Source organism: Salvelinus sp. IW2-2015, linkage group LG4q.1:29, assembly GCF_002910315.2.
Source record: "Salvelinus sp. IW2-2015 linkage group LG4q.1:29, ASM291031v2, whole genome shotgun sequence".
Classification (NCBI taxonomy): Eukaryota; Metazoa; Chordata; class Actinopteri; order Salmoniformes; family Salmonidae; genus Salvelinus; species Salvelinus sp. IW2-2015.
Window position 1 is genome coordinate 87,906,077 of NC_036842.1, and position 15,774 is coordinate 87,921,850.

At 44.3% G+C, this 15,774-nt stretch overlaps 1 protein-coding gene across 1 annotated transcript in view; it reads left to right on the forward strand.

Moving 5' to 3' along the window:
• Window positions 1-15,774, forward strand: part of LOC139024906 (copine-8-like) — a 69,073-nt gene that overhangs the window by 30,356 nt on the left and 22,943 nt on the right. Inside the window, exons 3-6 of the mRNA XM_070439888.1 lie at window positions 2,608-2,654; window positions 2,763-2,866; window positions 7,734-7,773; window positions 12,112-12,188. Coding sequence (XP_070295989.1) covers window positions 2,608-2,654; window positions 2,763-2,866; window positions 7,734-7,773; window positions 12,112-12,188 — 268 coding nt within the window. The remainder of the gene's footprint in view (window positions 1-2,607; window positions 2,655-2,762; window positions 2,867-7,733; window positions 7,774-12,111; window positions 12,189-15,774) is intronic.

Consider the following 15,774-nt stretch of genomic DNA (forward strand, 5'->3'; position numbering starts at 1 on the left):
TTAACTGCTGGTTTTCTGTGTTTTACACTGCTGTTGTTAGACTGGCGTGGGTTTGTCTCATGTGTGGTTTAAGACTTGTCTGTTCCTCTGTGTTGGTTAAGGTGTGTTTAACGTGCTGTTGTCCGTCGGTGGTGGGTTTCTAGACTGCTGTTTTAAACTGCTGTTTCCGTGCTGTGTTGTTGTGGTCACTGCTGGTTTCGCGTCTGTGTTCTTTGATGTTTTCACTGCTGTGTTCGCTCTGTGTTTTGGTACTGCTGTTTCCTCTGTGTTTTTACTGCTGTTTCCTCTGTGTTTTTACTGCTGTTTCTCTGTGTTTTTTCTGGCTGGTTTTAACTGCTGTGTTCCTCTGTGTTTTAGAGTGCTGTTTCCTCTGTGTTTTAAACTGCTGTTGTAAGGGCGTCCGTCTTACTCCTCCTCCTCGGATGAGGAGGAGGAGTAAGGGTCGGACCAAAATGCAGTGGTAAATGTTGACATAACGATATTATTAAAGTAAAGACGTAAACGAAAACACTTTAACAAACTACAAAACAAGTAAACGTGTAGACAGACTGGACTTGAGAACTTACAAATAACGAAGAACGCACGAACAGGAACAGACTACATACACGAACGAAAACGAACAGTCCCGTGTGGTGCGACATACACAGACACGGAAGACAACCACCACAAACAAACAGTGAGAACACCCTACCTTAATATGGTTCTCAATCAGAGGAAACGTCAAACACCTGCCTCTAATTGAGAACCATATAGGCACACACTTAACCCCAATACGAAAACAAAAACATAGACTACCCACCAGCTCACGTCCTGACCAACTAAACAAGTATAAAACAGAGGAAAATAAGTCAGGAACGTGACATAACCCCCCCCTAAAGGTGCGAACTCGGGGCGCAGCAGCATAAAGTCTAGGGAGGGTCTGGGTGGGCGTCTGTCCACGGTGGCGGCTCTGGCGCTGGTCGTGGGTCCCCACCCCACCATAGTCCTACGCGCTTTCGTAGCCTCCTCAAAATGACCACCCTCCAAATTAACCCACTAGATTAAGGGGCAGCACCGGAATGAGGGGCAACACCGGAATGAGGGGCTTCTTCCGGAATGTGGGGCATCTTCGGATGTGGGGCATCTCCGGAATGAGGGGCATCTCCGGAATGAGGGGCAGCTCCGGACTGAGGGACGGATCCTGGCTGGCTGGCTCTGGCGGATCCTGGCTGGCTGGCTCTGGCGGATCCTGTCTGGCGAAGGCTCTAGCGGCTCCTGTCTGGCGGAAGGCTCTAGCGGCTCCTGTCTGGCGGACGGCTCTAGCGGCTCCTGTCTGGCGGACGGCTGCTGAAGGCTCAGTAGCAGACGGGCGGCTTTGAGGCTCGGGACAGACGGGCGCTCTGACGGCTCGGAACAGACGGGCAGCTCTGACGGTTCGGGACAGACGGGCAGCTCTGAGGCTCGGGAAGACGGGCAGCTCTGACGGCTCGGGACAGACGGGCAGCTCGTGACGGCTCGGGATCAGAGCGGGCAGCTCTGACGGTTCGGGACAGACGGGCAGCTCTGACGGTTGGGACAGACGGGCAGCTCTGAGGGCGCTTGGCAGACAGACAGCTCTGGTCGGCTGAGGCGCCACTGTATGCTGGTGCGTGGTGCCGGAACTGGAGGTACCGGGCTAAGGACACGCACCTTCAGGCTAGTGCGGGGAGCAGCAACAGGGCACACTGGACTCTCAATGCGTACTATAGGCCTGGTGCGTGGTACCGGCACTGGTGGTACCGGGCTGAGGGCACGCAATCAGGGCAAGTACGGGGAGAAGGAACAGTGCGTACAGGACTCTGGAGACGCACAGGAGGCTTGGTGCGTGGCGTAGGCACTGGTGGTAATGGGCTGGAGCACGCACCACAGGGCTAGTGCGTGGAGGAGGAACGGGGCTCTGGAGACGCAAGGAAACCTGGTGCGTGGTGTAGGGCACTGGTGGTACTGGGCTGGAGTGGGAGGTGGCGCCGGAAATACCGGACCGTGCAGGCGTACTGGCTCCCTTGAGCACTGAGCCTGCCAACCTTACCTGGTTGTATGCTCCCCGTCGCCACGCAGCCAGTGCGGGGAGGTGGAATAACCCGCACCAGGCTATGTAGGCGAACCGGGGAAACCATGCGGTAAGGGGGGTGTCCATGTTGACTGCCTGTTGTCCCGAGGTAGACCTTTGTTTGTGTGGGTTCTGTACGTGGGTCTAATTCTCCTCGTCTCGATGAGGAAGGAGGAGTAGGTCGGGGAACATCGCGGTACATGTTGACATAGAAAAGATAAGATATTTAATTAGTAGACGAAAATGTTAACAACTAAGAGACAAGTAACGATGTTAGAAGACCTGGAATTGAAGAACTTAGCAGAATATAAACAAGAAGCACAGACAGGACAAGACTAGCATAACGAACAGAAAAAACGAAGCAGTCACGAACCTCTGTTTCCTCTGTGTTTTAACTGCTGTTTCCTCTGTGTTTTAACCTCTGTTTCCTCTGTGTTTTAACTGCTGTTTCCTCTGTGTTTTAACAGCTGTTTCCTCTGTGTTTTAACTGCTGTTTTACACAGGCTTTTCCTTTTGTTTTCTTCTTCTCCTCTTGACAGTTTGTGTGCTGTACACTCAAGGAATCTCCAACAGGGAATGGAGAGAGGTGAGTTGAGGTGAGGGGGGAGAGGGTCCAAGGCTCTGTGAGTATTGCCTCATTCATTTTAAATCAATACAAACCAGTGGCTGTTCCTCCTTCTCTCTTTCATTGTAGTTTAGTCGGACAGAGGTGATAGACAACACACTGAATCCAGACTTTGTCCGTAAATTCCTCCTGGACTATTTCTTTGAGGAGAGGCAGAATCTCCGCTTTGACCTGTGAGTATGTACATGTGTGTGTGTTTTGTTTAGAGAGGGTGAGTTAGTGAGGTGAGTTAGTGTGTGTGCATGAGCATGTGTGGTTGAGAGAGAGTGGTGCTGTGTGTGAGTCTGTAAGCACAAGTTGAGTTACGAATAAAATATTTATAAAGTGAGAGAAGGGAGATGTAAGTGTTCACCTTTTAAATAAATAAAAATTCATAAGAATTTTGATAACATTTCTTTATGAATTCCCCTTGTTAGTAAGATGTTCTGTAACGTAATACGGTCATGGGGCAAAAAAAAGTTAAAAGTTAAAAAGGTCGATATTGAAATAGTCATGATGTTCATCATTTTATGGAATTCATAAATGAATGTCAGTTAAATTGTGGTTTAAAATGACACCATTGGTCCTTTAAATATGCTATAGCTGTGTATGCTATAGCTGTGTATGCTATAGCTGTGTATGCTATAGCTGTGTATGCTATAGCTGTGTATGCTATAGCTGTGTATGCTATAGCTGTGTAAGAATCATGTGGGTGACAACATCAAGCTGCTTGTCTCCAACATTATGACTGTTTTCCACAGGAAATGTAGTCTGCTTCATGTTTTGTTTCCTTGCCGCAATACAGCTGAGTGCCTGCCTTAGTGTTTAGTTGAAGAGAGTATGAGTAAGTGTGTGTTAAGTTTGAGAGACAGAGTGTGAGGGTGTGTGTGTGTGTTTGGGTTAGGAAGGGAGAGTTAGTGAGATGGAGTGTGTGTTGGTAGCTTAGCAGACTCTATTGTCAGTGGGTGAGCATCAGGCTGTATGACAATCTACACTGATGGCCCTCTAATGGCTCTCAGCAAAGAGTGGTTGCCGAGGCGCTCTCACACACTCCCGACACGCATGCACGCACGCACACACACACATACACACACGTACACACTCACACATGCAGACACACACACACAGCTTCCCCCTACATACAGAAGCCGCCCGAGGGCATCCTCTCTGACAAATATATATGTGTACTTTTTCCCTTGTCATTATATGAATAATTTATGAAGGTTTCTTTTTGAAAAGCAGGTGGATACATTTCAGCACACAAGTTTTTTTTATAGTTTTATGGAGAAGCTACGTTCTTTTCAACGTCTGATTGTTTATAACCATTGACACTGACGGCCAAGCCTTTTTGTAAAATGGTACTATGATTTTCCCCAATCAGTGGTACATTTACATTTTAGTCATTTAGCAGACACTCTCATCCAGAGCCACTTACATTTAGTTCAGATAGCTGGGTGGGACAAACACATATCACAGTCATACACTCTTAGAAAAAATGGTTCAAAAAGTTTTTTTTGGGGAGGTATTGAATTCTACCAAGAACTGTTTTGATCTGAAGAACCCTTTTTGGAAAACAAAGGTTATTTGTAAGGCAAAGGGTTCAACCTAGAATCTTTAACATCATAAGAACGTTTTTGGAAGTACGGGTTCTTTGATGATTCTTTGGAAGACAAGAAGGGTTCTACGTACAACTAAATATCATGATTCCCAGCATGCTCTATTGCAGGGTGATTTTAAGAATTGTTTGTTATAATGTCTGTGTTTTTACATGTACATTGATTGATTGATTGATACATTTTATGCTACACAAAGAAATATAGCATACAATTTTCTAAACTAATCCAATCTGTTAGTAGTTGGACTTATTGCATCCGTTACTGAGATGGTTGTTCCAGTTTATATGATTGAGGTAGTCTCAGTATTCAGTCTTCCCTACCCTGGCAGTCATTCTGAATGCAGATTGCGGGTGATAAAACATTCCACTTGTTGGATATCGTAACTCTGGCTGGATTCCAATAAGAATTAAACATCACTTGGCAAGCCAGATTAGTGAAGGGAAAGGGGTTACCTAGTCAGTTGTACAACTGAATGCATTCAACTGAAATGTGTCTTCCACATTTAACCCAACCCCTTTGAATAAGAGAGGTGCGGAGAGCTGCCTTAATCGACATCCACGGCGCCCGGGGAACAGTGAGTTAACTGCCTTGCTCAGGGGCAGAACGACAGATTTTGACCTTAGTTTAGTTAATTTAGTTTAGTTTAGTTAAATAAAGTCCAACTGTGTGCAATCTAAGTATCACATGATTTGTCACATGATCTCAGTATATATACACTTGTTCTGAAAGGCCCCAGAGTCTGGAGTCTGCAACACCACTAAGGGGCACCACCAAGCAAGCGACACCACGAAGATCAAGGAGTTCTCCAAACAGGTCAGGGACAAAGTTGTGGAGAAGTACAGATCAGGGTTGAGTTATAAAAAAAAATCTGAAACTTTGAACATGCCACAGAGCACCATTAAATCCCATTATGAAAAATGGAAAGAATATGGCACCACAACAAACCTGCCAAGAGAGGGCCACCCACCAATACTCACAGACCAGGCAAGGAGGGCATTAATCAGAGAGGCAACAAAGAGACCAAAGATAACCCTGAAGGAGCTGCAAAGCTCCACAGCGGAGATTGGAGTATCTGTCCATAGGACCACTTTAAGCCGTACACTCCACAGAGCTGGGCTTTATGGAAGAGTGGCCAGAAAAAAAGCCATTGCTTAAAGAAAAAAATAAGCAAACATGTTTGATGTTTGCCAAAAGGCATGTGGGAGACTCCCCAAACAAATGGAAGAAGGTACTCTGGTTAGATGAGACTAAAATTGAGTTTTTTGGCCATCAAGGAAAATGCTATGTCTGGCGCAAACCCAACACTCTCATCACCCCGAGAACACCATCCCCACAGTGACGCATGTTGGTGGCAGCATCATGCTGTGGGGATGTCTTTCATCGGCAGGAACTGGGAAACTGGTCAGAATTGAAGAAATGATGGATGGCGCTAAATACAGGGAAATTCTTGAGGGAAACCTGTTTCAGTCTTCAAGAGATTTGAGACTGGGACGGAGGTTTACCTTCCAGCAGGACAATGACCCTAAGCATACTGATAAAGCAACACTCGGGTGGTTTAAGGGGAATGTCACGAGAATTTTCAATCCCAATGATAATAACTGACAATCAATAGCTCTGACCAATCCCCGAGATCTGCAAGACCATGGGTTTAATAAGAATTAGTCAAAGACTCAGCTTATGCAAAAAGATAGTACAGTTTATTTAGAGAACGTTCTAAAGTCCATTATACAAAGACATCCATTTTATAGCTGCGCACATACTTCCACACAAACAGTAGGTGAGTTTTATCTCTATAGTTCTCCACACTGTATCACTGCCCAGCCGACAGTTCCATTCCCCCGAGATTAGGGAAACCTTGAGAAGTACTCCCTGTCCTCATAAGTTTTCTCAGAGTTCCTGCCAGGTTGGTTCAAACAGTTGAATTGTTCTTCGGTATTTTCTTAGGCACACACACATTTCTCTATCTCCCAGTCCAACCTAATTGGACTTATGTTTAATACTTTAATTATTCCTTATACATGCTACATAAACTATACTCCCTAATGGTTACGTTTCAGGGTAGAATTATTTAATCATTATCTTTAAACATATCAATTGTTTTATCAGGGAAACATTTAAATGTCTTAGAATGGCCTAGTCAAAGCCCAGACCTCAATCCAATTGAGAATCTGTGGTATGACTTAAAGATTGCTGTACACCAGCGGAACCCATCCAACTTGAAGGAGCTGGAGCAGTTTTGCTTTGAAGAATGGGCAACAATCCCAGTGGCTAGATGTGTCAAGCTTATAGAGACATACCCCAAGAGACTTGCAGCTGTAATTGCGGCTCTACAAAGTATTGACTTTGGGGGTGAATAGTTATGCACACTCAAGTTTTCAGTTTTTTTGTCTTATTTCTTGTTTGTTTCACAATCAAAAAATATTTAGCATCATCAAAGTGGTAGGCATGTTGTGTAAATCAAATGATCCAAACCCTCAAAAAATCTATTTTAATTCCAGGTTATAAGGCAACAAAATAGGAAAAATGCCAAGAGGGGTGAATACTTTCGCAAGTCACTGTAATTGTCATTAATAATTGATTTTGAAAGGCTGGTGGAACCGTTCATAAAGGGTTCTCGGAAGAACCTTTAGAGGATGAACCTTTAGAGGATGAAAGGGTTCTTGGTATAATCCTTCATAGAGGGTTTTAAGAATAACCTTTCATAGAGAGTTCTAGATAGAACCATTCACAGGGGGTGTCACGGCCGTCAAAGGGAGGAGACCAAGGAGCAGCGTGGGATCTGTACATTCCTCTTTATTTCAAAGAACGAACACTAAACAAAATAACAAAATAACAAACGAACCGTGAAGCTATACAAAAATGAGTACTGACAGGCAACTACACATAGACAACTACCCACAAATACAGGTGGGAAAAAGAGCTACCTAAGTATGGTTCTCAATCAGAGACAACGATAGACAGCTGTCTCTGATTGAGAACCACACCCGGCCAAACACACAGAAATACAAATCATAGAAAAAGGAACATAGAATGCCCACCCAAATCACACCCTGACCAAACCAAAATAGAGATATAAACAGCTCTCTACGGTCAGGGCGTGACAGGGGGTTCTATGAAGATCCCTACATAAAGAGTTGTAGATAGAACCCTCCACAGAGGGTTCTACCTACCACCAAAAAGGGTTCTACCTAAAACTCTCTATGAAGGTTACAAACTGAAGAACCCTACATGGTTCAACTTACCACCTTTATTTCTCTAAGAGTGTTGTAAGAACATTTTTCCTCAAAGTAGCTGTCAGCAAAGTCAGAGCTAGTAATGGGGGGAAAAAGTCAAGTGTGAGTGTTAGTTCACGAAAGGTAATTCTAATAAAAAAAGATATATATTCTTTACTAGTTTTTTTTTATTCGATTTTTTAAAATTATGTGTGGTTTCTTTTTCTCTCCAGGTATGACCTCGACTCGAAAAGCGACAACCTGTCTAAACATGTGAGTTGCCTTTTTCCTCTCCTGTTTAACCACCCTGTTTGTTCAGTAATGCTCTCATAGGACAAATACAGATAGTCTCTAGAACTCCTTCCAGTCCCAAATCATATCACAGACACGATGCCAGGTGATGCTAAGACCAAACTGCTAGTCTCTAGCTAGGCTACCGCTGTAGTTCTATGGTGGCCGTGACTTTATCAAGAGCTCCTCTCTCCATCCGTCCACACATCCAGCAGAGTAGCCCCAGCTCCACTCGAAGCCCCCAGGCTAACACTGAAAGCACTGAGCACACAGAGTCACTCTCAGTATGATGACTGAGGACGCTTGGATGCGCCCTGTCGCCACTGCAGATGTGGGGGATTGGAGATATGGCACGCAGCATTAGCTTGGCTTCCATTGTCTATCCACGTTTCCACGTTCTCTCCATACTAGCTGCCTGCCCGCCCCACCCACGGCGCTAAAAATAAATGCGAACTGAAAACGTGTAAAAGTACAATATCTCTCTTGGCAGCATCCACCGATGCGAAGACGGGGACGGTAGGGAGACCCATCACAGCAGATGTTTTTCTCTGGCCATATTGTTTCCATACCCCGAGCTGATTGGACTGGGGAACGCTGACGAAGTTTCACGGATAGAGAACAATAATGCACAATTTACTAGTCTTTATGTTGTTTTCTAATACGTCATGTAACTCCCTGACCATACATTTCAGATCAGATTTCCTATTGGTTGAACCATTTTGTCATCTGATGGTTTTTAGGGCTTTGGTAGCCTAGCAAAGACTTGGCCTATTCTCCAGAGGTTTGCTGGTCTGTTGTGTTCAGTACAAACCTGACCCTCTCTGCCTCTAGTGGAAAGCTTACCCCACCGCTAGCCCATCCTGCATATCATATTAGTGACACCACAGACCCCCAGGAGTTCTAAAATCTGCACTGAAGGAGGAATGGCTTTTTTCCTCTCTCTCTCTCTCTCTAGCTCTCTCCGAAGAAGAAGATAGTTTTTGTCATTTTTAGCAAGAGGCCCTGACTGCACGGTGGGACGGGGAGGGGAGGAGCGATCATCACCGACCGACAGAATAGATCCTAGGAGCAGCTTTCTGCCCGCTGGACCAAACACAGCTCATCTGTCAAGTGCATTTATTATACACAAAGCAGAGCAGAGCCAGCCAGGCCCAGTAGCACTGCATGTTACAAGTCCTCACTCCTCAGTCTCATACACACAGCTACTTTCATTTCATGGCCCCAACCCAAAGGCCCTGTGCAAACAACACCATGCACACAAAACACTACTACCATCTCTACTTGTGTTGCCAAGCAACCATGGCATCATTGGCAGAGAGTGCCAGAAAGTCCAATGCGCTGTGTATTAGTGTCAAATGGTCAAAGCCATGTAGAGTTACTTTTAGGCACCATGGCCCAGTTGGTTAGGGCATGGTTGAGGCGCTTACAGGACCAAGTTTTAGGGTTGATTCTCCCTGTATGCTACCTGTATGTGTTACCTGTATGTTACCTGTATGTGTTACCTGTATGTGTTACCTGTATGTGTTACCTGTATGTTACCTATATGTTACAATACCTGTATGTGTTACATGTATGTTGCCTATATGTTACGTGTATATGTTACCTTCATCTGTACAAACAATAGTACGCAAGTATAAACACCATTGGACCACGCAGCCGTCATACCGCTCAGGAAGGAGACGCTACGGAAGGAGACATGTCTCCTAGAGATGAATGATCTTTGGTGCGAAAAGTGCAAATCAATCCCAGAACAACAGAAAAGGACCTTGTGAAGATGCTGGAGGAAACAGGTACAGAAGTATCTATATCCACAGTAAAACGATATCGACATAACCTGAAAGGCCGCTCAGTAAGGAAGAAGCCACTGCTCCAAAACCACCATAAAAAAGCCAGACTACGGTTTGCAACTGCACATGGGGACAAAGATCATACTTTTGGGAGAAATGTCCTCTGGTCTGATGAAACAAAAATTGAACTGTTTGGCCATAATGACCATCGTTATGTTTGGAGGAAAAAGGGGGAAAAGTTTCTGTAAAGGTTTTCTTCCAGGGGTGAAGGAGAGGACCAAAATGCAGCGTAGCCAGTGCTCAACATGTTTAATAACGAACAAGAGAACACTACAAACAACTTACAAAATAACAAACGTGAAAACCGATACAGACCTATCTGGTGCAGAACACAAACACAGAGACAGGAAACAAACACCCACAAAATCCCAACACAAAACAAGCCTCCTATATATGATTCTCAATCAGGGACAACGATTACCATCTGCCTCTGATTGAGAACCATATTAGGCTGGACATAGAAACAGACAAACTAGACACACAACATAGAATTCCCACCCAGCTCACGTCCTGACCAACTAAACACATACAAAACAAGAGAAACAGGTCAGGAACCGTGACAGTAGGAAAATCATGTGGATATATTGAGCAACATCTCAAGACATCAGTCAGGAAGTTAAAGCTTGGTCGCAAATGGGTCTTCCCAAATGAACAATGACCCCAAGCATACTTCCAAAGTTGTAGCAAAATGGCTGAAGGACAACAAAGTCAAGGTATTGGTGGCCATCACAAAACGCTGACCTCAATCCCATAGAACATTTGTGGGCAGAACTGAAAAAGCGTGTGCGAGCAAGGAGGCCTACAACCTGACTCAGTTACACCAGCCTGTCAGGAGGATTGGCCCAAAAGAATGGCCCAACTATTGTGGGAAGCTTGTGGAAGGCTACCCGAAACATTTTACCCAAGTTAAACAATTTAAAGGCAATGCTCACCAATACTAATTGAGTGTATATAAACGTCTGACCCACTGGGAATGTGATGAAAGAAATAAAAGCTGAAAAATCATTCCTCGTACTATTATTCGACATTTCACATTCTTAAAATAAAGTGGTGATCCTAAACTGACCTAAGACGGGGAATTTAACTAGGATTAATTGTCAGGAATTGTGAAAACTGAGTTGAAATGTATTTGGCAAAGGTGTATGTAAACTCTGACTTCAACTGTATACCTTATGTACCTGATGTTATCTATTACCTTGTAAAACTGTATGTGTATCTATATGTACCTGTATGTGTATACTATATGTTAAAATACCTGTATGTGTATCTATATGTTACCTGTATGTGTTATTATATGTTACCTGTATGTGTTATCTATGTACCTGTATGTGTATCTATATTTACCTGTATGTGTTATCATAGTTACCTGTATGGTTACATATGTGTTCCTGTATGTTACAATACCTGTGTGTTACTATTTACTTACTGTATTACTTATATTACCTGTATGTTTACCTATGATACTGTATGTTAACAATACCTGTAATGTGTTACCTATGATGTTACCCTGATGTTACAATACCTGTAGTGTATCAAGGTACTTTATGTACCTATAGTTACCTATATGTTACCTATATGTACTATATGTTACCCATCTCCGGGTGGCGCAGTGGTCTAGGGCACTGCATCGCATGCTAGCTGCGCCACCAGAGTCTCTGGGTTCACCGCCAGGCTGGGCTGGGTTCGCGCCCAGGCTCTGTCGCAGCCGCCGCAACCGGGAGATCCGTGGGGCGATGCACAATTGGCATAGCGTCGTCCGGTTAGGGAGGGTTGGCGCCGCAGGGAGTTTTGGCCGGTAGGGATATCCTTGTCTCAGTATGTAAAAAAAAAAAAATGTAATAAAATGTATGCACTCTACTGTAAGTCGCTCTGGATAAGAGCGTCTGCTCTTGGCCGGTAGGGATATCCTTGTCTCAGTATTGTAAAAATGTAATAAAAGGTATGCACTCTACTGTAAGTCGCTCGGGATAAGAGCGTCGGCTAATGACAAAAAAAAAAAAAAAAAAAAGTAAAATACCTATATGTTACCTGTATGTTACAATACCTGTATGTGTTACCTCTATTTATCATTATGTTCATCATGCCTTGTAGTCTGATCTCAAGGTCCTCATCATGTATGGATGTCATTATTCATCTTATATAGTATGTATGGGAAGCTTGACAAAACATTGGTCCAAACATGAATATCCTGCTGTTGTCATGGTAGTGGCTAAGCCAGGCTCTTGAGTGTTTAGGGGTTAGATGGAGGAAAAGACAGATTGAAAAGCATAGCTATAATCAGTGTCACTTTTCCATATAATCGCCCTGGTCTGCTTGCTTGGCTTTGGTGCTCTCACATTCATGCCGAACATCCTACAGAAAATACTGTACAGCAAATTACAGTTTTTCCCCATCCATCTTTTGAGGCATGTCTCTCTCTCTCTCTCTCTCTCTCTCTCTCTCTCTCTCTCTCTCTCTCTCACTCTGTGTGTAGGACTTCCTGGGCCAGGCGTTCTGTACCCTGGGGGAGGTGGTGGGCTCCATGGGAAGCCGCATGGAGAAACCTCTCATGTAAGTAATGTACCGTTCTCTCTCACACACACACACAAACACACACATCCCTGTTCCCTATCGTCGCTATTTCAGTCCTATTTTGTCCTCATTATTTTAAAAGCCAGGCCCAAGAGGCAACATAAAGTAGATGGTTTAAAGGGCTGTATTTTTTTTGCAATTTTGCATAGTTGGTATTCCATTTATGTATATTCTACGGTGGGGCCAATCTCAGTCAATTTAGGGAAAATATTGAAATTCAGTGCATTAATCCTCCTACATTACCACCTTCAGAACTCTTGGCTGTTGGCTAAGCAAGGTTACCGCAAATTATTGTTGAGCAATACAAGAATCTTGTTCATGCCTATTTAATGAAACTCAGCTCATGTTTGTATTGAGCACAAAACCAGGCATCCCCACTGAGTTTAGAACATAAGAAATCAGTTAGCGGATGACAACTACACTTTATCATGCAGAAACTTTTTTTAATCCACTGTATGAGATTCCAGCAGTGTTGTTACTACCAGCAGCTGCTTTCTCACAACAGGATTAGGGGGTGGGGGGGTGTACCTAGCCATGTTCTCCATGTGTGAACCGTGAGTGGGGTGACCCTCACCCCACTGTGTGTGTGTGTGGGAGATTATGTACGTATGAAAATGTGTTGTTGCAACTGAATGGGTCAGCAGAAGAATGACACACAAGATGATGATGATGTAGGAATGAGCTGCTGTCATCGAGTTACATAATGATCACAGGATGCACTTTTTCTGTGTGTGTGTGTGTGCGTGTGAGTGTGTGTGTGTACGTATGTGTTTGAGTGCAGTCAGCCCACTGTATCTAAAAGAGGCCCCTTTATTTACATGGAAATGGCTGAGTCAAAAGTGTGGTCACTAGATTGGATAGATAATATAGTAGTAGATATAAGATAGTACATATAGAGGCCATACGTACTAAACACTGTTGCCTTTAGACAGATGATATCAGGAGGTGCATGAAAGACAGACGTCTTTCATGAACTTATTCTACCGTTACACATGACCGGTATACCTCTTTTACACTATCCTGTGATACCCACCAGAACCGTACTGTGATGGTCCAGATTTTCTTTTCACTTTGTCGGTTCTAGTGCCGACAAAACCGTTTTAATGGTAGATAGGTGAGACAGAAGAGTATAGATCAGGTCATGGTGCTGGTATCAAAGTCCGATGGTCATGTCGTCCCTTTTCTAGACTATAGATAATATTATTTTTTATGTAGTATTGTCACATACACCAGATATGTACTAAAATGTGTTGTTTTATAGGGTAAGCCATAGCAATACAGCACCATGGAGCAAATGTGTGTTAATCCCTTCCTTCTATTTCATATTCTCCGTCTGTCTTCCTCCTCTCTCTCTAATGGCACGGCCCTGCATTAGATCACATCCAGCAGTGCTATACCTCAATTGCATAGCTTTCTCACATTGTAAGTATTTGTCTTTTTCAGGTTTTTTTGTTTAAGCATATTTAGCTTACCTCCTGCTCTCGGGCGTTGGAGTCATTGTTTTAGATCGAGGTATGTTTTGTGTGTTTGTGGCAGGTTTGGCGGCAAACTTTTGGAGACATTAGTGCAGTGTTGTTGGAGGAGAGGCGACAGAGGGAATCCTGGTAGTGGTTTGAATTCTTTTGTTTCATATCTTCCAGCCACTGATTTAATTGTTTGCTTCCAGTGAACACGAGAGGTTTATACTTTAATGAAAGTCATTCAAAAGCCAGAGTTTTTGTGCACGATGCTTCCGAACTTGCGCTTTTCACCTCTTTTTCTGAATTTAGTATATTGTTCTCTGCCTCTTGTGATATTGAGATCGTACCGGGTGAACAATTGATTGCGCTCAACGGCTCTCTGACATCACTGCAGTAGCTCGGCCTTTGGTGACGATGAATAGGGCATTTAAGCTCTGACTACTGAACACTGTTTTACTTTTCATCTGGCTCTCTTTCCCCTCTGCTCCTTTCTGTCAGCTGCCCCGCTTTTTCCAGCTGCTGCTCAGTGACAACGTTGGGGGGTGAGGAAGGCTGTGCTGAGTGCTTCATACTGTTTCCTCGTCCCGTCGCGGAAGATGCGGCAGGGACCATGCTATCGTAGTCTTGCATCAGCCTCATCAGGCGACTCCTCGCCCGATGCGGTGACACTAAGGCAGAAATGTGTCAACCTACATCATGAATGGGAAACTAAATACTTTAGCATAGGCATTAGACATTGACCTCCGAGGCCAGAGTTGTATCTTATCCTTAGGTATTTTGCTGGTTAAGGGATACTAAACTTGTCCCTGTATCTACATGTTGGTAGAGTATGGCACATGCAAACGCCAAGGTTTTTTTTTGTGTTGGGTTCGATTCCATGGGAGCGCAGTTAAGACAAGAGAATGAAATGAGTATGCACTCACTTACTTATTAAGCGCTCTGGATAGAGCGTACTGCAAAATGTAAAATTTAAACTAACTTTTTAGAGTAAATACATATTTTATTTTTTACTGCAGGGCCTGTGGGTAGTAAGTTAGCCATTCGGGGAATGCATTCATCATGAATATTTTTACCAGGATGTCTGAAGACAGGCCACTTCTGTATTTGAATGCGACAAACTTGGCTTACTTCTTTTAACAAGAGTGTCTGCTAATGACATGTAAGAGTCATGACATTGTAATGACTTTTGGTTTCTTGACCTGTTCTCTTTCTTGATGTGTCAGGTGCGGTAGGTGCTTCCAAGTCGCTGGGCCCGTTATGCTCACTGTTGGCAGCCAAGCAGTGTGGGCCAGTACTTCAGAGAGGGGGAGGAGGGGCGAAGTGCACTGTGTCCATCACAGAAAGGTGCAGCCATTTTGGGCTAAAAGGGAATTTAGATTTGAATGGTCTCTCATCAGTGAGAAATCACCAAGCTTGTGATTTGTAGCTGGCTTGTTTGTAACATGCTTCCTCATCTTCCTCCAGCCCCCCAAAGTTTTTTAATTTTTGGAAGAGACATACTGACCTGGACGACTACAGACCCTTCCTGAGCGTAACACTGACTATCAGAGGCGGGGGGATGACTATTCCTGTATGCACAATGGAACCAGGTAGGGAGTGTCCTTACAACAGGACTGCATTTTCCACATGGTCCAAGGGGACCACAGCGAGGGGGATGGGGGATTTTTGAGCTCGACAGGAGGAGGAGATATAGAGGAATGGACGTGGCAGAGGCAGGGGGTGGGCGGAGAGAGGTAGAGGCTTTGGCGGATGCCTGGACGGTCCGAGTGCCTGCTGTGGGAGGAGTTCCTCGGCTGCCGGAACCTGGAGGAAGGCAGGGAGAACTCTGTCCAGTCAACAGGGGTCAATAGAAAAAGGAGGAAGGCAACCGTTAGTGGCTACTGAGAGACTAAGAACGAGCCCACAGCGACACGAGAAACGACAAACCTCCACGGGAAAGTTTTACATAACGTTATACAAAACCTGACGAGCCAGACATTAACGAAGTATGTGCCCGGCACCGTCTCAACCTGTCTATTCTCTCTTGCTCTGTTTGTTGCCAAGGTTTTGTGTGCTCACTGCCCTCAGTTCAGTTTCATTTTCAGAAAGTGCCTCTCACTCCTGTG